At 37.5% G+C, this 21,840-nt stretch overlaps 1 protein-coding gene across 36 annotated transcripts in view; it reads right to left on the bottom strand.

The window, feature by feature from the left end:
* R3HDM1 (R3H domain containing 1) overlaps window positions 1–21,840 on the bottom strand; it is a 48,479-nt gene that overhangs the window by 18,794 nt on the left and 7,845 nt on the right. For 11 of the 36 annotated variants that reach the window (XM_065070369.1, XM_013369185.3, XM_065070354.1 and 8 more), the window contains exons 3-15: window positions 20,695–20,736; window positions 20,158–20,247; window positions 14,708–14,822; window positions 13,969–14,047; window positions 11,920–11,979; window positions 11,697–11,837; window positions 9,053–9,161; window positions 8,861–8,956; window positions 7,505–7,542; window positions 7,372–7,422; window positions 7,020–7,246; window positions 4,076–4,330; window positions 550–704 (exon numbers count right to left, since the gene is read on the bottom strand). In XM_065070369.1, the coding sequence (XP_064926441.1) occupies window positions 550–704; window positions 4,076–4,330; window positions 7,020–7,246; window positions 7,372–7,422; window positions 7,505–7,542; window positions 8,861–8,956; window positions 9,053–9,161; window positions 11,697–11,837; window positions 11,920–11,979; window positions 13,969–14,047; window positions 14,708–14,822; window positions 20,158–20,247; window positions 20,695–20,736 (1,458 nt within the window). Of the gene's footprint in view, window positions 1–477; window positions 705–4,075; window positions 4,331–7,019; window positions 7,247–7,371; window positions 7,423–7,504; window positions 7,543–8,860; window positions 8,957–9,052; window positions 9,162–10,063; window positions 10,196–11,696; window positions 11,838–11,919; window positions 11,980–13,968; window positions 14,048–14,707; window positions 14,823–20,157; window positions 20,248–20,694; window positions 20,737–21,840 lie in introns of those variants that run through there. The other 25 variants (XM_065070371.1, XM_065070368.1, XM_065070367.1 and 22 more) reach the window with 15 other exon arrangements.

Genomic DNA, 21,840 nt, shown 5'->3' on the forward strand with positions numbered 1-21,840 from the left:
ATCTGGCCTATTTTACTAAGTTCCTCTTATATCAGATGAAATGGATAAAATACATCCTGTTCTTCAGCGTGCAGTTTTGAGTAGAGTAAGCCAAAGTGCTACTGAAAGAGGTGTTCGTAATCTACCAGTCGTAAGCTACCTCTTTTGTGCCGTAACTACTGCTTGTGCAGTACAACCCAAGAATGCATCTGCCTAAAAAATAACCTCGAGACAAGGAAACAAAGTTGGATCCGCTCTCTTCCCAGGTTGCTGTGTGACTGTGAATGCCAGGGGTAACCACATGCTGAGACTCCTGAGAAGACAGAACCTCTTGATACACCAAAACGCTTTCATACTAATGGTTTATATATTTTTAAGAAAAGGCTGCCTACAATATTTGCTTATTAGTAGAACTGATAGTTCCAAGGACTGTGGGGAAAAAGAAAATCCAGTTCCCCATATCTAGGCAGCTATTACTTATGCTTCAACAGAACAAACCTCCTGATCCCTTGTTATCAGACACCAACTTGACAGTCGGGGGTACAAGCACCACGTGTTTGACATGTGCACCTGTGAGAGGACGTGATTCGCTGCTGGCGGCGGTGGAGGCGGCGCGGGAAGAGGCGGCTGTTGTGCGGGTCCAGGCACTTGGGTCCTACCAGGTTGCTGAGGCATGGGAGGGTTGTACACGACTGGAGTGCCATCTGGGTTGAGGAACGGCTGACCTGAGAGGTGGGAAAAGAACACACACAACCCAATGGCAACCAGCTGCATCGTCCAGCTTTGGGGAAAAGAACAACATGTGTGTTTACAGCAGGCAAAATAAAATTTGAAATTTAATCAAAATGGTTTATATGACAAATTTACGCCAAATACCCACAACTATATTTATAATAGCAATGACTACACAGGCACCATTTGACAAACTACAGGCAGTTAAGAAACAAAACAGTTAAACAAAACCACCCTGTCTTTACTTAATAAACACAGATATATATTTGCTGTATCCTGCCTATCTTAAACTCATCTTTAATAAAGTGGATTGAAAAAGGCAGGAGTAATAAAGGAAAATCCTACTAAAATACTATTTTAAGGACCTTTTAGAAGGCAATTAAATGAATGTCCTTTAATCAGTTTGAACAACAACCAGAACACAGGAGAGCTTAAAGACAGATATTCTTAAAAATACATAAAAAACAGTAGTTGTGATGGTACTCCCACAACTGCTAATGAGATCACTGTTAAGACTCTCTTCAGTTTATCTGAACCTATTCATAGGTTAATTGGCTTTTAGCTTTCAAATGAAATAATGTAGTATTACTTTAATATTCAATAGTTTGCAACTTCAATATTACAGCAGTGGAGTAATAAAAGACAATTAAAAAAATAAACTACTTAAAAGCAAATTATAAAGAAACAGTGATTTATTTTGGTGCCTGGATTGGGAAAAACCAAAGCAAAGCAAAGGAACAACAGATGAGTTGGCAAGGACCTGAGTCTAGCTGCTTAATGACCAATGTTTTACATTGGCTTGTTTTGGTCCTTAAGGTCCAAATACTGATGTAAATTTGTATCTCTTCCTATAGAAATATTTTGTTGTCTGAGAATCTTTCCAGAAAGGTATAAAGTGACACTAAAGCCTTTGCACCCTAGCTGGGGTCCTGTCAAAATAGACTAATGCTCCTTCAGACTTCTTTGTCCCATCAGATTTAAGTGCAACTGGCCAACTTAAAAGTGTAAAAGTTACTGACAAGAGGACTGAGGCAATTAATGCACGAGAGAGACAGGAAGCATGAACAGACTTGCTATATTCAATTTAACTTAATGGGTTTCTCCTTATTGCTCAAGAATTGGGAATGTTCCCATAAACAGGGAGTCAGGTTTTCTTATTTCCTTCTGCCACTTTCTGGTAATCACTGGAGCTTAACTTGTTTCCTGTAGTGGCTCAATAAGAACTAATTACTGTCTTAGGTACTGGGAGGAATGACTCTGCTGACCCAAGGTCACCAGATCCTGTCAGAAATGCTGAAAAACCAACCTATATTGGTTGTTCTTTTTTTTTTGAACTCAGGCTGTCATTTGGAACAATAAAGTCAGATGAACAGTTACAGAATATGATGATTCAAGTACATTATAAGTTAAATTTTTTCTGAACCTAGGTATTTCTCGTTCTGGAAGTGTACTTTATCTTCTGTTAGACACTCATTAGACATTAACGTAATCTTCTGTTATGAAAGACCATTACTGACTGGTTTACCTACATGAAAAATGCATAAAACAGGAAGAATCACAACTGGAAATCAAGCTAATTTTAATGAATATGAAACACAGTCAAGTCTAAAATTTTGCTGCCTTATCTGAGGAAGGTGCAAGTACAAGATGCTTGCAGGTGAAAAACTTTCACAATCACATTTATTTCTCTGCCCTTTCCTGTTGTGTGGAAGTGCCATCAGTAGAACAGGGAAAATGACCAACAGTACAGGAGGAAGAAAGTGACACTAAGCACATGCCAAATGTTGACAAGCACGTAACTGAAATGAAGATGACTCAAACCTGCTCTTTTTAAATGAAAAAACTGTGTCATGTTTTATATGGAATCTGTTTGAAGCTGATGGTATCATTTCAGCACCTGCAATATCTGTTCTGCTGTGTAGTAACTCCAAAAATTTCAGTAGTTGTGCTACAAACTCGTAATATAAAAAAACAACAGCAAACATTCTTCTTATTTCATGCAGAGTACAAAGTACTCTAGTGTGGGCAAACACTAAACCTGCTCATTTTTCTAGCAAAACTTGTTCACTAATCATCATATTTGTCTTCAGATGGTCAACACACACAACGGAAAATTAATGGAGAAGATGAACAACTATCACAGTACAACTAGAAACCCTCAGTCAACAGAGCCCTTGTCCAGAACCCAGAGCTAAGGTGGGAAATACAACCTCCTCCAAATCCAGCAGCTAGCTACTGGATGCTACAGCTAGTCAGTTGTAACCAATTTTTTAGCAGGCTTGGCTTAAACTATTTGTTCATACAGTAAGGCATAAGAGAAACGTTAGGTAGCATATCAATATACAGAATCATTAATCTAAAAAAAATACAACAACAATTTATTTGTATTAAGGAAAAAAAGAGAAATGTATCTACTTCAGTGGTAAACCTTTTAGTTATAGAAGATAAATAATTTTATAACTGATCATTTTAACAGTCATTTTAGCGGGAAAAATTTAGTTTAAAACATCATGTGCAGTTATATTCAAACATTAAAAAGCCCACCTACAGAAAGATGGGAAATATATCTTGGAAGTATTTCCTTTTCTACAAGGAAAATGAGTCTTTAAACTAAAATTAAAATATATCCATTTTTCAAAGATTACAGTGTGTTGCATAAAAGGTAAATTAAAATTTTCAGCATTTCTTAACTTCAGCAATAAAGTAGAATTTTGCCCAGAGAGCGCTAACCAGTCATTTAATCCAGACAAGTCATTACACATCTTGCATCTACATTATGAAATACCCATTTCCTACTACTTACTAAAAATACCAGTATTGACCAATTACTCCAACACTGATTTCATCCTGTTTTATCCTGACAAACAGAGTTTAGAAACAGCATGAAATCTCATGCTCATTTCTTTCAGTGTCATGAGTACAGAGATACAAGAACATGTTGCAACGAAGATAAATCCTTTCAAGTCAATACGAATACTTCCTCAGGCTCTCCTCTCAGTGAAACTGTTTTATAGTAGCACCAAGACAGACTTTTTCCTCACCCAAAAAAAAGCCAAAGCAATTAAGTTATTCTATGTTCTGGATAATAAATCATAAGATTTTCATGTTTTGTGCAAGTCACTCATTAGAATATTACAAAAGTTAAAATTCTAGAAAAGAAAATTGAATTTACTTATTGTTTTGATCCTAGAGCCATGCCTTCTTTTTAAATTAAGTGCACTGAATAAACACAACCACAGGAAAAAAAAAAAAACAAAAAGGAGAAAAAGAAAGGACAATACTGACATTCAGCCTTATGTAAACACTCGTGCATTTTTCTCCAAGATCTCAATCATAAGGAAAACATCCACAAGCGCGTACCAACCTGTTTGCGGGTTGATCAGCACGCTGCCAGGCGGTATGCCTGCCGCTTCCAAGGGAAGCAAAAAGAAGCTAGTGCTAGGAGGTGCCACTTGCCCGCTTATGCCACCATCAAAGGAAAGAGAGTTACTAGAGCTGGCGGTGGGGTAGGCGGCCGGCGTGCCGTGAGAGGGCTGGCTTAGAGCTGGCACTGGAAGAGGCTGCTGGGTGTGAGAAAGAGAACCCGTGGATGACCCTACACTACTAGAAGACTCTGAACCTAGGAAAGGAGTAACGAGAAATTGTTTTTACCTCGAGACAGAAACATCACGATCGCTTAAAATATATACTTGTAAATGCGTACCCTTAAAGCTCAGCGTTAAGTACATTTTCAAACAGTGGCCTTTTCAATGAACTCCCCCTTCATCTCCCCTCGAATACCATTACGAGATCCTTCTGTGAACCAAGGGTCAGTTCAGCACTGCTTTGCACTGTCAAGTGAGGCTTTCATATCTAGCTCCAATTTTCTGGACCAAAAATACATTCCTGTACCTATGCGCATGTGTGGATGTTCATCCACAATTTAAGCGCTTGGCCACTTACTCCAAAGCGGCGCACGCACATGTATCAACGGGACACACCAGAGCAATTGCACACACGCAGGCCATGGGGTAGCGCAGGGGCAGTGGGCCCCATGTCCCTTCAGGTACACCGGCTAAATTCACCTGGCCAGCATGCAAGCAATGATCTTGATCATTTCTTTTTCTCCACTAGTAGATGTCAGATCTTCTCTGACTCACCTGCTGGACAAACTACAGAATACTAAAACAAAAAACCCAAACAAAACTGTGTTGTTTCATTTGTTTTTTTTCCCCCTCCGCTCACATTTTTCAGACTGAAATCACAAATACAGTTGCAAAAAGTGCTGGTAATATGGTAGCTTTAGCCTAGTTTTAGGCAACAATTTGAAGTTCAAAAGGAATATGAAATAACTGCTTGAAAACAATAATTCTTGTACAGATATGAATGACTATAAACATTGCAAGGCAGTGGAGAACCAGACCCTGATCTTTCTGAAAGCCAAGGCATGCAGCTCAAAGCAATACTCCAAGAGTCTGTAGAACTGCCCTGTTCCTAGATCACTGTATACCTAGATCTCTAGGTAAACAGTTTATTATACATTTTTAAGTCTTTGCTATGGCATTTGCAGTACTTGGAGACAGAATAAGGTTGTTTAATTTAAGAACTCTTCATCAGCAGCCTCTATACAATCCAGAAGAGAAAGTAAGACTCAAAAAGGGCTGTGATGAAATGTATCTACTGTTTGAAGTTACTCTGCAGCCCTTCATAAAAATTTCTAATTGCAACCCTTGTGTGTATGAAAAAACAGGATAGCTTAAAGCATTTGCTGATGCTGTTCCCAGATGAAGTACAAAGCTTACAATTGTAAACTGAGCAAAACAGCATAACCCAGAATAACCCTTAAAACAATCTCCCCCTGACCAGAGTTACTTTGATTAGATTTCGTTACAAGTGTATCCACTTCTAGATTATGTAGAGAAATTAAGTTTAAGCCACCAGAATTAAAGCCAATTACATCCTTGGGCAAAATGAACAAGCAAATCCAATCTCAACGCATGCAAAATCACCACAACCTGTAACTGCAGTGAAGCAACCACCATCACAATAGGTATTCCAAACTCTGAATGTTAACTCTCAGAATGCCAAAATAAAGTTTCCAGTGAAATGTTAAGAATGCATTTATGGATGATTTTTTTTCAATTTAGAAAACAAGTATTTCTAAGAATGTATTTTATATATATGCTGTTGTCAGGTTGTAGTTTCTTTTCAAGCTGTGCCAAATAGTATTACTACATTGCTAAATCAAATAACTCAATGTGATGGCACAATTTTACAGCATATGCAGAAGCACCTTGGAATGTATTTTTTTTTTTATATAAGTATACAATAGACAAACAGAATTGGTAATTGTTCTCCTACATCAAGATAGAGAAGCATGGTGATAACCTATAAGGCAGTGGTGCTATAAGGGAAAGCAAAAAATTTAAGGAGATCCTCAAATGAAGGAAGTTTTATAAGTAAGATCAAAGCCAAGCATAATACAGGCAAGCAATAATATTCTGCTTTTTTTACAGTTCAAATTCTGAAGTAGTGCATCCATGTACTACAAGCCTCAAGTTCTCCACAACCAGGATTATCTGCTGGATCAAATTATGTTGGCATTTGGAATACAAATATGTACTAAATTTCATTTTTGACCCACAGAAGATTTATATCCGTATTTTGAGATTCTATTTTGACATTAACTACAAGTTAACACATCTTTGAAACCCAGACTCTTATGAGTATTTCCCCCCAACATTTCTGAATCTTAAACAATAGACTTTGTTCCACTGACCTGATTTTTCAGCAATTTAATAAGTGAGTACGCTTTTTTAGCTATATTAATTTCAATTTAACAAAGGCACTGAAAGTTAACACAATAAATATAGCTAACAATTCATAGGCTTTAATGCTGTTTTTTCCTAGCTAGTAGGACAGCAGCACACGGACTGCACAATGCAGCTTTGTCACACTGAAACTGGAGAGCTGAACTCTAAAGTTTTATTTTGCATAAAGCACTTATATGGACAAATGTTTTCAAATCCTTTGAGGTGAAATGCATTTATAGCTTAACGCCATGTATAATGCACTTTAAATCTCTACTTCAAAGTCGGACGTCTTTGTTTCATTTGCTATCTGAGTTCTAGCTCTCCAAGGCAGTTCTGCGCTATAAAGCCAGGTCTGTAGTCACCCCATGTCTGCAGCACCCGCTGCACCCAGCGGGAGCTGCACACACCGAGCACCTACATGACCGAGGCCCCTACCTACATACACACCTGCAATACGCACCGAGCACCAAACCATCGCTGCTACGGAACTATGTATTTGTACGGATGTTATTATACCTGTTTTGGACAGCCTGCCTGTGCTTTTGCTGCTTCCAGAGCTGTCTCCTCTCGTCAGCACGGATATCCCGCTGAAGCTGCTGGCTTTGGTCACTGCTGGCTTCAGGTTGCGGAGGGAGCTGTCAGAGTCCGTGCTGCTCCAGGGACGGGGTTCACAATACTTCAGCTCCGTCTCAGTACTGCTCTGATGGCTGTTGGCTGACCTCCCTGATGCTTCCTTATTGATTCTGTAAGTTATAAACTAAACTTTTAGCACAAGTATCAACTACAAAATAAGGAAAATTTAAAAAAAAAAAAAGCGCATGCAAAATACTTCAGGATGTTATTTTGTTTTAAAGAAAGCATCAAATACCTAAGTATCTGTCGTCTTTGTTGTGTACTATTAGTTTCTTCTTCCTGGATTCTGTTGACATTTTAATAAGATAGCTTAATATTTATTAAGAAAATAGGAAAATGAAACAGAATTAGACTGCAAATTTTCTTACCTTTTATCAGTGAAATAATTCTCTTGGGAACACAGGGACTGAAGGGCAAAGAAGTGTAGAAATTAATATGAATGGCATCTAGAACCCCTACTACAGAGCAGTAACAAAATGTTGCAATTTGGAATCTTTTGTATTCTACATGGGACTTTCACAGCATCCTCTTTGTATTAAACTGCCTGACAACAACGTCTTTGGTGGATGATTTCCACAGTATGAAAAAAAGACAAGACAATACTAGAAGGCACATCTGCAGGAAATAAAAGTTCACATTAGAACAGTTACAATGCCACCCATTTTGTTTCTATCAGTATTTTTCTGAAGTTACAATTCTTCCACCAGGCCTTCGCTGCCTTATGCAACTTCCGGCTGCTGTGCGACCTCACAAGTCCGTCACCACCACCTGAGTGGCCTTGTCTCCTGCTTGGAAGCGTGAAGTACAAGATGATGCTGCCTGCTGCAATAACTGTACTGAATTCTTTGGGTATAAGTACAATATACAGTAAAAAAGGCTATGATTAACTTCAATTATGTTGTCCTTGACTGTGACTTCTGACATTTGGTACAATAAATTCTTTCAAGTACATTCTGAGAGTACAATACATGGTAAATGAGCATGCAAAAGGAAAAGAATTTTAGATCCAAAAGGCCATTCTTTTTGTTCGTAACTACGGTGAACAAAAAAGAACAAAGGCTTTTAGAAAATATTGGGCTGTAGCAAATTAGCCTCTCTGAGCTCATTATTCTCTCTTCAGAAGAAGGATCTGGTTTTGGATGTATAAGAGCTATGAATAGATATCAGAAAAAGTGGATTATTAGAAGTAATGCATATTTCTGAAGACATATTTGTTCTGTTTCACTCAATATAATTAAATATTATCACTCCTTGTGATTGAATTATAGTTTACACTGTAGTCCTGCTCGATAACTCCAATCAAGAGAGACTAAACTTCTGCATTTCTGACAGAAATTTCACATTTGGGAATGTAAATCACCTTATAGTGGTGACATAAAATGTGTTTGACATAGACACAAATGAGAAAAACCCAATGGTTTAGATTGGGTTTAAATTTCGGGATTTTTTTGTTGCCTTTTTTTTCTAAAAAATAATTATTGCTCTGGGTAAGGTTGCTTGAATTTCATACAGCAGTGATTAGAGAAAACAGAAGATTTCTCATTAACTTCAATAGATTTAAAACTCACTCCAGCCACACTAATCGTGTCTGTCTGCTCAGTCCCCTTCAGATTCTGTATAGAAATTTTCCTGGGAAGAAGTATCTTTTAACAAAAACCACCTGTGCGTGTATGTGTGTGAAGTATTCATACAAAAGATTTTCAAGGATTTTCTTTGATACATACATCTTGTGCAAATATTCTTTCTCTAGCTCTCTGATATTCTTCTTCACGTTCTTCTATGGATTTACTTCTTCTGTCATCTTTTAATCGTATTCTCATCTAAATTAAGTGATAGAGTGTCAACTTCTACAGGAAAACAGTATAAATACACAGTCAAATACAGCAAGTGGAAGGAAAGAATCCATACGTATTTACCTGGTTGTCATCTTTGTCTAAACTAGAGTTATCTCTTTTAAGGATATACCGCTTCTGGAAATCATCGCTCTTCTCATCCTTTATATGCTCACAAAACTTTTGGTCAGGTCTATGAAAAGTCATTAGAAAGAAAGGATTTATGCTTCTGTAGATATATATATGTGTGTATATATATATTCACACATATATACCATATGTACCATACACAGTGGAACAAACGGAAATATTCTCAAGATTAATGTTAAATATACTTAAAATTCTGATGGAAGTGATAGATTTTGGTTGTCCAGGCAATGCAAAAGGTACCAAAAATGCAAGATGATGTGTTCCCCTGACAAGTCCTGTTGGACAAGACATAACAAACCTGCTTTTAAAAATCTCTTCCTCTTTCAAAGCTTTTGCTTCCATTTTGAATTAAGGTGGCAAACAAACCACATACCCTTGGGGAATGAGAAGTGCTCCTGAATCCAGACTGGTGCCATGCAATGGGTATTGGGCATGCATGGAGGTGAAGAGAGCTGCTTTCTGCTAGAGCTGTAATACCTCAGAACTCATTTCAAGGGAAAACAGAAGAGAAGGAGATAGAGGAGAAAGCATTGCAACTGACAAACTTCTAAAAGAAAATGAAGTAGAAATAAGCGAGAGAACAGTACAATGCAGGCAAGCAAGAGCTTCACAAGATCACAGTGAGAGGATGAAGCAACAGATTATATATATTGTTTTACTAATTTATCTACTTTGTGAAAGAAAAAAAGAGATATTTTGCAAACTCTTGTTATTAAAAATAGATACCAAGTACCTAGACAATAAAACTACTACTATCATAAGAGAAGTTCTCAGACAATATTTGCCTAATAAAGGAGAAAATGTAGGTATTACTCTTCTCTATTTGTGTTTCTTTATTCAATACCCAGGACATCTCTTTCTATAAAGCAGCCAAGCCTAACTCTTAGTTACTGGATGCCCAAACATAATTAGCAGGCATTTCAGAGAACCTTTAGACTGTCTTACCTCTTTCTTTTAAAGGTCCCTGAATTTACTGCCCTGCAATCACCAACTTCCCACTCCATTGAGACGTCCCAGTATGCACTGGGTTGTCGATGTCAGTAACATCACTGATCAGCGATGGAGCCGGGAATCTGCCTATGAGGAAAAGGTAAGTTTGGTTTTATTCAACATGGAGCAGATCTCCAAGGTTTTCTTTCTAAATTCTTATTTTATATCCAAAGCGATTTAAAATAAGAATACTGAAAACATTAAGAATCTAAATGTCTGCAGGTTAGATGAAATGCCTGCTAATTAGTAACTACACCTATAGGGGGCTTCCAGAGGCCATAAGGTATTTAAATACAGTCTAGGAAAAAAAAAAAAAAGGCATAAAAATTTTAAAAATAGCTCTTAATAGCTATTATTCCATACTTGAGTGGCTAGACTAAAGCTTCAGTCTAGAGATGCTGGTAAATGCAAAGGCAACAGATTTGAAATGTATGGCTTTATAAGTCAATCTAGATAGAGAATGTATAGCCAAAGCAAAACCACATACATTAATACCTAAGCTATTTAAAATATATTTAGGCTCTATATATGTTTCTAGACACTTTTGAGGAGGAAACTGTTTACTTAAGTGAAATTTTAATGTGGTATATTATTTCAGTTCTACTGACTTTAAAATTAGGGTGGATAATTAGGTTTTTTTTTTCTCCCAAAGCTATGGAGAGTATACATAGACACTGGGATTAGTATGCAGGAGCTGTGAACTCCTATTTGCATGTTTGAATCAGACAGTACTTAAAAACAAGTGTCAGACAAATGTTTAAAGTTAAAACTAGAAACTGAATGGTGTAACTATACCAACACATTAGCCCTTCGACTTCCTGAGAGAGAATGAGGAAACAGAGCAAGTGCAGAGGACAGAGAGAACAGCCGGGTCCTTCAAATGAAAAGGCCAACTACCCATGGGGTTTGGAGCTGCCGTGGCCCCAATTCTACTTCTTTTGTCATATTGGATTTGCCATTGTGGTTTCTGCAAGAGCTCCCCAGCCCTCACAGTAAAGTAGCATTCCATCACTTGTTAACCTGGTTGACACTTCCACTGATGAGATGTTTTCCCTGCTACATTTATCTAGTGAGGCCATGTGAAACCTGTAAGCAACATTATTCCAACAAAACACTTTAATGCTTGAATTTCCCCAGCAGATTTTTTACAGTACAAAAGCCAAAGTTGTGCAAGTCTTGTCCCCTTCCTTCGCCAAATCAGATATGACCGTGTTCTAAGTTAAGGTCTGGTTCTGCTTTCCAAAAGCAACAAACCCCATACTTTGCTGGTATAAATAAACAGGTAAATAGGTGACGTAAATTCATATTTCATGGAAACAAAGTTAGCAATGCATCTCTGTGAGAAAAGCAACAAAAATTCTTAACTTGAAGATAACATACGTTTTTCCTCAAAAAAGGTATAAGCATGAAACACATCACATTATTACAGAGCACTGGAACACAAACAATAAAGATCTTCCAACTACCTCTCCTTGATGCATGGCTCCCAATGAGCAGACAGATCCCTGCAGATGCACCATCATTGCACATTGTATCCCAGGTGTTAAATCTACACATCGAAAAGTTTTTTCAAGACTTTCACACTTACATTCTTGTATTGCTAGTTTTATTTACTATGACTGCCTTCCCACTCTGGTCCACATTGTGCTCTAATCCAAAGTAAGCAGCTACCCTGTGCAACAGCATTCTATGGTAAGATGTCATTGGGGGAAACTTTTTTCTTGGAACTCTGGAAGAAAGGAATAGTAGCTTTATTAAATAAACAGGAACACTCTTGAATTCTTTTTTTCCTATGAGAGTACAGTACTTACTCATTATTACCAATGAAATCTAAAATTTCCTGTTCTAATTTCAGCAGCGTCATTCTGTCCCTGAAAATAAAAACAGAGCAACTCACATATGAGACACTCCAATAACTGCAGCTGTATTCATCTTAAGAATACATAGATAAGATCTGTGATCAAGGGATGATGGCAGACTGTAAACAGGACCACAAGGTGTCATATGGCAGTATTTTTAGGACAAGGTATTCATTTTTTCACTAAGATATATCTTATTGAACCTGCTTAGCAAAACATGCTGTTCTCAGAAATCAGAATATAAGGATCCTCCAAGTCATCTCTGCCCAGTAGGGTCAAAGAAAAGTACAGTCACTAAGACAGTCTCAAGAAGAAGTGACAGGGTTGTTTCTTGTTGGTTAGCATGGGTAGTAAGAGGCCTGAAATGGCCATTGGTTATGAAGTACATCATGGGATCACTGAGACAGAGTGACAGATACTGGTAACAGGAGGCACAGCTGCAACACATCAACAACCAAGTGCTTAAAAGCTGGCACACATCGCAATCTGATACAGTATTAAGAGAAGATGAAAAAGCTAAAATCCAAGTTGATAGAAACGAACATTAGCTGAAACACCATAAACCAGAAGTTTTAAAAATGCTTAAGCCAGTTCCCATAAATCATTAACATGTAATGAGATTAACTGTCCCATAGTTCATAATTCATGCACATCAGGTAACTGAGCTTCCCAGTTACTGTGCCTGTCAATCCACAGTAGACCTTAACCTACGATTTCTTATTTTCATTGAGATGCTCTATGACTTCAAATAGGAACAAAGTGTGAGTCTAACAGAGGTCTGTGCTTTCTAATTTTACTCTATAGGACAGAATGGTGTTGGACCCTTATTACAGTTCATTTTACATGTTTTGCCAATAAAATGGAATCCCAATGCATTATCACATTGGAAATCGTAACTATGATATTAACAAATAACAAGTGAATCCAAAGAAGGGCCATGAAGATGCTCAGAGGGCTGGAGCACCTCTGCTGTGAGGACAGGCTGAGAGAGCTGGGGTTGTTCTGTCTGGAGAAGAGAAGGGTCTGGGCAGACCTTCTAGCAGCCTTCCAGTACCTAAAGGGGACCTACAAGAAATCTGGAGAAGGACTTTTTACAAGGGCATGTAGTGATAGGACAAGAGGTACTGGCTTTAAACCAAAAGAGGGGAGATTTACATGAGATACAAGAAGAAATTCTTCCCCATGAGGGTGCTGAGGCCCTGGCACAGGCTGCCCCACCCCTGGAAGTGTCCAAGGCTGGTTGGACGGAGCTTTGAGTGACCTGGTCTATTGGAAGGTGATGCTTCAGGTCCCTTCCAACCCAAACCATTCTATGATGCTATGAAATAGTAGTGCAATAGCTTTTGCAACAGCAGCACAATTCCACCAAGTTAATTTTGTGCCTTGTATGTATGGTCACAGACATAGTATGAAACTCCACTGAGGAAAAGAGCAAACAAGACAGACAGCAATGTGTGGCAAACCTCAGAGCAACAACCATGTCAACTCTGTTACTAACAAATGATGGACTTGAATTAGATCAGATTTGGTTTCTGATGTGCAGAGTGAAGATGTATATCTCTAAATATGGCTATATGATATAGCTTAATAAAAAGTGCCTTTGTCTATAAATTCAGTGGAAGGCAGATTAAAGTAAGAGAAGGCAGTTCAGTCTCTAACAAGCAGACACCGAAAGAGTACAAGTTTTAGAGACATAGTATGAGAGTCCCTTCAGGGATGGAACTGCACACAGACAGAACTAATTAATTGCTTATTAAACATTAAAATATTTTAAAACATTTTCATGTCTTGAACCTCCATTCCATATAACACACAAATTACAGTGGATTGGTGCTTCAGATAGCCTGTGCAACAAACACTCATCTGAAATAACCGGCATATGTTGTTAGACATGTAAGGTGGTGGTAAGGGGAATGGAAAGAAAACAAAAATCACAAACAGGTGGTGTTACATCTGAGGCAAAGATAAGAAAACCAGAAAAATTACATTACTGATGCTTACCTGGGATTGTTTTTTAATGTATTTACTAAAAATTCATGAAGATCTATACCAGTGGAATCTGTGTATTCTTGGCTGGAATCTAAGGGTGAGGTGGAAGAGAGAAAAATTACACTTTGAAAAAACTTTATATACAATTGTCTTACAATTATTGCTTAACATGGTATTTATGGTATGTATAACTACTTGGCATGTTACTCCCAAAATTATACACTTCCATTTTCCAGGGAAAAAGAGCATTAAAGTGAAACCCTAAACTTGTCATTTTTAATTGAGCAGTCCATCCTTGCTTCAAAACTTGAAAAAAATCTAGATGCTATCAAAAGTAAAATAGATGAACAAACAAGAACACTTTCTGATCTTTATTCAACAGAAGTCAAAGTAGTTGCCATTCTCACTTCAGTTTCACAAAACCTGTTACAAAGTCTAGGAATAAGATAATAACTTGTACTGAGTAGTAAAGTCAGTTTTCCAAAGAACACTTGGACACAACTGAGACAACACAATTGCTCTTGTGCTGGTCTGTGTAGCCAGACAGGCGAGAAAGGAAAAGCATTTGCTGAAGCCCTGAATGGACTATAACCCCTGGGACCAATTCCTTCTCCAGCCCAAAGACGTCTATTTGCTCCATTTGCTAAAATAAGTCATGTTTATGCAATGATGTCCTGGAAGCAAACTGCATTTTCTCCAAATATTCTTTATCTATACAGTACATTTAAGAGTATAATGACAGATAGCAAACCTCTTGATAACATTTTTCTGGACAGTTTATCACTGGATTTTTCCTTTTCTGTTTCATCTTTTGCAGGTTTTTCTTCTTTTTCGAAAGACTGTGACAACTGGATCTGAATTTTCTCCTGTCAAAAGTAAAATTCAGTCATTCATGGAAATTACTGCAACCAACACCTGCAGGAGAACTGTTTTGTACTATATTACCTGCAAAAATAAAGAAGTAAAAAGGAAAATAATTGCTTTCTTATTCTTTCTGATCTCATATGTACTTTTTGTGACCACAAAATGCAATTATTTACCAACAAATCAAAAACTATAGAGAAGACATAGAAGGTGCCATTCACATTTTAGAATTTACATGCACTTCCAGGCCCTGAATGCTAATTCAAAATGAATTAGTATCTTATGTGATACAGATATGTAGATATTCCTGTTTTTCAGACGTTTAAGTTGTATGCAGCCTCTAAATTTTTAAGTAATGCATCATCTACAATGCTTTTTTCTCCATTCTTCACAGTTCTCGACTATAAAGTTTGTTTCAAGTTTCAATTCGGTTTATATTAAGACAAAAAAATAAAGCAAATGTTTCAATATAAGACAGACCAGCATTCCCAGATCCACAAAAAATAAAGTGTATACTGTACAATATATCAAGGCAAAATTTGCAAACCGTACTGTCATTTAGGCTTAGAGTCTTAACTGCCTGCCTGACAGCAGCTTCGTGTGCCATCATCTCAAAATCTATGTTTTTACACAAGTAGGTGAACTGTTTCCCAAATACAGCAAAAAACAGCTTCCCTTTGAAATTATAGTGACATAATGGTCCCCTAAATAGTGGAAGACTGTCATTTGTTTTTCATGCTTCTTTAAGAAGCTTGTCAGTGAAGGACTAAAGCATTTCAGACAGCAAAGTGAGGAGATATGGGGAACGGAGACACCACCTGCCTGAATAACTCCAGGAGAGGAAAGCAAGGTGCTGTGAGAGCAAGACTTCCCTATTCCCTTTTATCCTGAACTCCCTCAAAGGGCAATTTTGCTCCCCCGATGCCAACTGAGTTGGTGTCATCTCCCTGACTTGAGAACATCTGATCCTCCCCAGCCCACAGAACCTGCTCCTCACCCATCCTCGCCTGTGGCTCTTCTGTCCCACACCTAAACCTTTCCCATGCGTGTCCTCATTCTTCCCTTGAATGCATTCCTACCCATAGCCGGGCACCTGCTCTAAGCTTCTCTTGTGTCATTCCACAGACCTGATCTCATTCATGTGAGCTGACCAGAGTTAAATATAGTCAGGATTCACCAAGACCATTTCACATGCAAACACACGCTTGCACAACCTGCAGGAGTGCTCATCCCTGCCCTGGCACCCAACCGCTCTCTCCCCCTTGCTCCCTTCAGAGCTGGGCTATGGAAACCCTGTACTAATGAGGTTATGGTAAAATCTAGGTTCAATAATGCATTTTTGGAGTAACAATTTTTTTCAAAAAAAAAAGCCAATTGTTTTATCAGCTCTCCCTCTCATAATGATTTTTCCCTCACAATAAATGTTCTAATTAAACTTACTAATTCATATACACCTTGCAAAGCAGTATTACAACTGTGAAGATTTCTCAACTTTTATGAGATTATCGACATCCAAGTCAAAAACCATTACCAATCACTAATAATGAACTCTTTTGTATAATTTCCTAGTCTAGAGAATTCACTTGGCAACAAGCCATTGTCAAGGTTTACTGTCCAAAACAAATCTTTGCATTCCTTACTTCATAAACTTGAACATAATTCAAATGAGACATTTATTTGTCAATATAAAGTACACTGCACCTGCTGTTCACCTAGTAGCTGCGTTAACGGTTATTTGAAAAAGAAACATAGTTTATGTGTTACTAAGAAATTATTTCTGGCTTGCATCCACCAATATGTTATTCTCCATTTTACAATAATGCTCTGCAAAATGATCAGTATATTAAGGAAATTTTCATAGTCTGATTTTCCTTCTCTAGAAAATAGGTTGACTACATAGTGTACACTTATCCAAAGTAAAAGCATCCAGCAATAGTCAAAGGATTTGAGCAAGCAATCATTTTCATACTTCTTTCCCCAACAAGAGCTAAAAAAGGAACAGCCATCTGAACAGCCAGTTCTACTATCACCAATTCGACTTCGAAGTGTGATACAACAGAACTGTTTACCAAAGGGCACTTGCTTGTGATTTCATGCTGTAAAAACTGTAGCGTCTAATTAAATATGACCTACTTAGAAAAAAAAAGATATCTTTTAACTTCTATTCCCTACAGTTCTCTTAATCCCATGCTGTTTGTGGTGGGTCTCTGCTGGCACACTGATTTAACAGACTCGTTGCTGTAATTCAGATACCTATCTGGAGTCCTCTCTGTAGCAGAAGGAATTGTCATCAAATCCCAATTAAAGAAGAAAAAGCCAAATGAAAACCAAAACCCAATAAATTCATCCAGTGTAAAACACTTGAAAAAACATTAAGAGTCAGAAAACATTACAGAATATTATTCAAAGGCCCTACGTCCTGGGGTCTTGGCTTTTTACCAGCAATCTCTAAAACCAACAATAACCTGAAATTACACCAGCCAGTATAAACTAACATTACAGACTCTGGTCTTCTCCCCCACCCCCCTTCCTACAGGTTGTTTTATTTTACCGAGGAAGAAAAACTTCAATCTTTTGCAGGTTTATATACTTGTTAGTATAACAGTAAGCCATTCACATGACAACAGCCCTTCCTTAAAGAGGGTTGAGAGAGATCATCCTTTGCTATTGTTCCTGCTTCATATTCAAGCATACTGAATATGAACAACCTAATATTTAGACAAAGGACAGCAAAAGAATAAAGAGCTAGTGTATTTACAAAGATAGAAGATCATATAAAATAGTTATGTTCTTCCTCCTGCAATAAACTGACAGACTTTGTACTTTCATAGGACCTTTTAGTAAAAGGTTGCCAGTGCTTTATAAACAACTAAGGCTTAAAAGTTTGTGAGCTCTCACCTAGGTTTCTCAGTAAGAAACAGTATCTTTTTTCATGTTGCAACTGTTGAAGAATTTATAAACAAGTATACCAGAAAATAAATCAAACTGCTTAAGACAATTTGTCTGGTCTGTCGACCTCTTTCATTACAGCTTTCTGAGGAGAAGAAGCCAGCAGTGACTTGCCAAGTGACTTCTATACCTGCATGTGCCCTGGAGTTTACTAAGACCTTGCTACAGGCTGCTCTACACACTGATAAACAGTCACAGGCAGGACTACAGAGTCATCCCAAAACTCACATCACTTCCTGGTTGAGTAACTATTTTTCATCCTATCAAGGCTAATGCTTTCTAACCATTAAAAACTGTGATTCTTCAAGCATTATCAGCAACTTTATCCTGAGTTGATCGTGGAGGTTATTTGTGCTGCCAGGGAGAGCTGTGCAAGACAGCCTCTCATTCACCCAGCCACGAGACCTGCCACTGCATACACATCATGCTTTAAAGTGAGGGGCTTGAGGCAGCCAGCAGCCACCTGGTGCTGACAGAAGAACTCTTTCATGCCATTCCCAAGAATTCTTTGCCTAAGAAAGCAAAATGGGTGAAGAAATTGCCTGTACGAGTTGTTACAGAGGGTCATGGAAGACCTGTGCCCCATAGGATGTGCCCTCCAGCGTCAGAACTTGCAACAAATTTCTACTTGTAACTCCTCTTCAACATGCATTTCTCCACTCTAAAGGGGAAAATTAAATCTGTTATCTTAATCATTTGCATAGTTATTGGGATTCATAAGCCATTTTTTTCTAGATTACTGTTTCTAAGGAAAACTCACAGCTAGATATCATTTTGTTTCTTAATATACAATCTGCTTTATGGTATTCCCTTTGTATAAACTTAGATTGTCACACAATTCAATTCATTCTGTAGAACCAATCTTTACATCTCTTGCGTTACTGCAATAACTCCTTTCAAACAGAACATTGCAGAACTCAGCTAAGGATCAGTTCCCAGAGGACACAGTAACAAGCGTCATCTGCAGAGAATGCTTGTTATAGAAGTCTGATTTTAAACCATTGAATATATGGTGTTGTAGAGTGCTGGGGGTTTTAAAAATCCTAATGTCTCCTGTGTCTGAAATACACTGTGGATGAACAGCCCCTCAAATTAGGATTCTCTCCTCCTGTAATTAGATACAATGACTGAAAAAGTTAAACCCTACTGCTTCAGACTAAACAACTAAGCCTGAGCTAGACCTCAGAGTCAGTTTTGTTAATCTTATGCATAACATTACAACAAGATTGTAAATAATTGTAAATAGCATTAACTTTTCTGTTGCCTTCTAATCTCTTATCTGCAGCTTATACCAATCTAAGACTTAGTTTTTCATCAAATCAGCAGGCCTAGCGTGAAAATTTCTCTAGTCAACTCTTCAAATATTTGGATATTAACAAAGGACTATAAAAATGCTGTTTTTCTCAGGTTTTCTAAGGGAGGAAAACAAAACAAAACCAAACTCGCAACAAAACAAAACAATACCACCACAAACAGAACACCACAAAACCAAACCTACCTACTTCGTGATTCAATTTTACAAAATTTTAATGAGTTCCACAAATACCCACATGAGTTCTGAGCCTCCTTCCCTCCCCAAAGCTGAATTACAACTTGCCCAGCAAACCCCTCTCACACTCTGCTATTCACTGGTTCCTTCTACTTGTTAAGAAGAGGGAGACTTGTCACAAAAAGATAGATTAGAAGCTTTTCAAGTAACAGCAGAATAATTCAACATGCTTTATGAGTAAACCACTCAGGAACATTTCAGTTTTGTTAGGAAGGAAAAAAGAGCAGCAAGAAAAACATTTTGATGCCCCGCATTCAATACATAGAACTAAAACCAGTCATAGTATTTTGCTTTAAAAACACAGATTGGTATGAAGTTTAGGTCAGAAAAGCTAGACTTTGTTTTAAATTCTCCAAAGTATTTTAGCATATTTTGTCCAGCATTTAGGAACTTCTTTAAGTGTGTTATACCATTTTAATAGATTAGTCTTCAGACATACCTCAAGCACATGTTAATAGAAATATGAGCAATTATGACTAATATGCAGGAATTCAGTTAAAACACCAGAACTCACAACCGCTTATACTAAGTATAAAAAGAAGATAAATTATGCTGCATATATTAATCATCATTTTCCTGTTTTACTGATGGCAGGCAGCACTTAAGCAATTTAAGGCTGCCTCAAGTGCACTATAAGACTAGAAAGTTAAAACTAACAAAACCCATCTTCCTGTGTCCCGGATATCAACCATTACAGTTCAGAAAACAAAGCAGCAAGTTCTTCAGCTGATATTACCACCTCTGTCAAAGCTGCGTGTTTAAAGAGTACCCAAAAGATTTTCTTTCGAACAATAAGTTACTTCAAATTGTTTGAGAAACTTCAGTAATGTGATTTTTACCTGGAAGTCCTGTGATATTTCAGCTGTGGGAGGTGGTGGATATTCTTCACATACAGCAAGGCTCCGAACTAACTTTAACTTTGTGTTTGACTGAAGGAAAGTATGTAAAATTAAAAGCTATGGCTTATGAAAGATTATATAAATATACCATAAGCTGTTATTTTTCCATTCATTTTATGTAAAGCAAAATGGCTGAAAACAGCATTTTTAATATTTTCAATAGAATAAATAATTTCCTTTAGGACAAAAATACCCAAGCAACTGCAGCTTTTGAAGGCACTGTCAGCACTATAGAGCACATCTAATGAAAAGTAAATAAAATCTTTGGGAAAGTGTTTTTCTCCATAACAATAAGAAGCCACCAAAAAATATAAAGGCAAACCACAAAAGCAGACAACTAGGCAAGACAAAAATCCAACAGAATAAAACAAAGCTTCAATGCCAAAAAATAAAACTAAAGGCACTTTCCACAAAGTAACAAAGCTTCATCAAGCATGAAGGGCTTCCTTAGCATGCCAGCACACACGTCTACCATACCTTCGACCTTTTTGCTGTCTGTCCAAAAGACTGCACTGGCCGCTGAATGATGGGCACAACAGAAAAGGTTTATATTAAACTTAATAGTACAGTTTTATTATTGCAAAAGTCTGTATAAAAGAAAGCTTTAACAGTTATTACTGGTCAAATCTGTGAAAGGAACAGCAGATGCTCTTGGCTGAAGGATTATATGCTTTCCCAAATTCATCGTGCCTGTCCTTGATTTCTCTTCTCCATTTATCAACAACAGACATGACAGGAATTGAACAGGAAGCAAGCATTATTCTCGTTCAGTGAGATCCAAGCAGTTCACTCTCTCAGCCAGATCCTACATTTTAAATTATTGTGTCCTAATCACCTTGGCAACATATGGCTTTATAAATTTTCTTCCTATTCCTGAAACCTACCTGGAAAAGATGGTGTGGAGGAGAAAAATAAACACCAAACAACACACCACAACCCCCTCCAACATCACCTCTACCAAAGGAACAGAAGATGACCTACCACAAGCAGGTTAAAACATGTTGTTTTTCTTTCATCTTAGGACCTATGACAGTGAGCTTCAAAATGGGCTATGGTCAATTTTTTAAATTTAAACTAGTAACTTAACATTTATTAATATTAACTTTCTTGTCCCAGAGCCATTTTAGTAACTTACTACACTCTAAGTTGCTCTTTCTCCTTTCTTCTATTACTATTGTTTATTTTTTAAAACAAAACAATTACCAGAATTTTACAACAGTATGCATGACTGAAAGGTACATTTGAATCAACAGAAGTGTTTAACAATTTCTTATCTGCATAGGTAAAACTAACTCAGATGTCTGTGACAGTTACACAGGAGTAGAAGCACGCACAGTGGCATAACATAATTTAAGTATTGGTTTCACTGTAGAACTAAAACTGATGAACAGACAAGCTTTTAAACAGAATTGGGTTTATTGAGCACAGGCCTAATATTTGTAAGGAAAAAGTAACATTAGTAATACAATTTCAAGTGTTTTTAATAGACAATATTGCCTCTTTTATGAAAGCAGTCTCCTTTCAGAAGGAAATAAACAAAAAGCCCCATTGAACACTAGATGAGAACAGCCCTCCCCATCCCTGGGCTCATAGGTGCAGATATCCATCAAGTGCCTTAGCAGA

Source organism: Columba livia, chromosome 7 (genome assembly GCF_036013475.1).
Source record: "Columba livia isolate bColLiv1 breed racing homer chromosome 7, bColLiv1.pat.W.v2, whole genome shotgun sequence".
Taxonomy (NCBI): Eukaryota; Metazoa; Chordata; class Aves; order Columbiformes; family Columbidae; genus Columba; species Columba livia.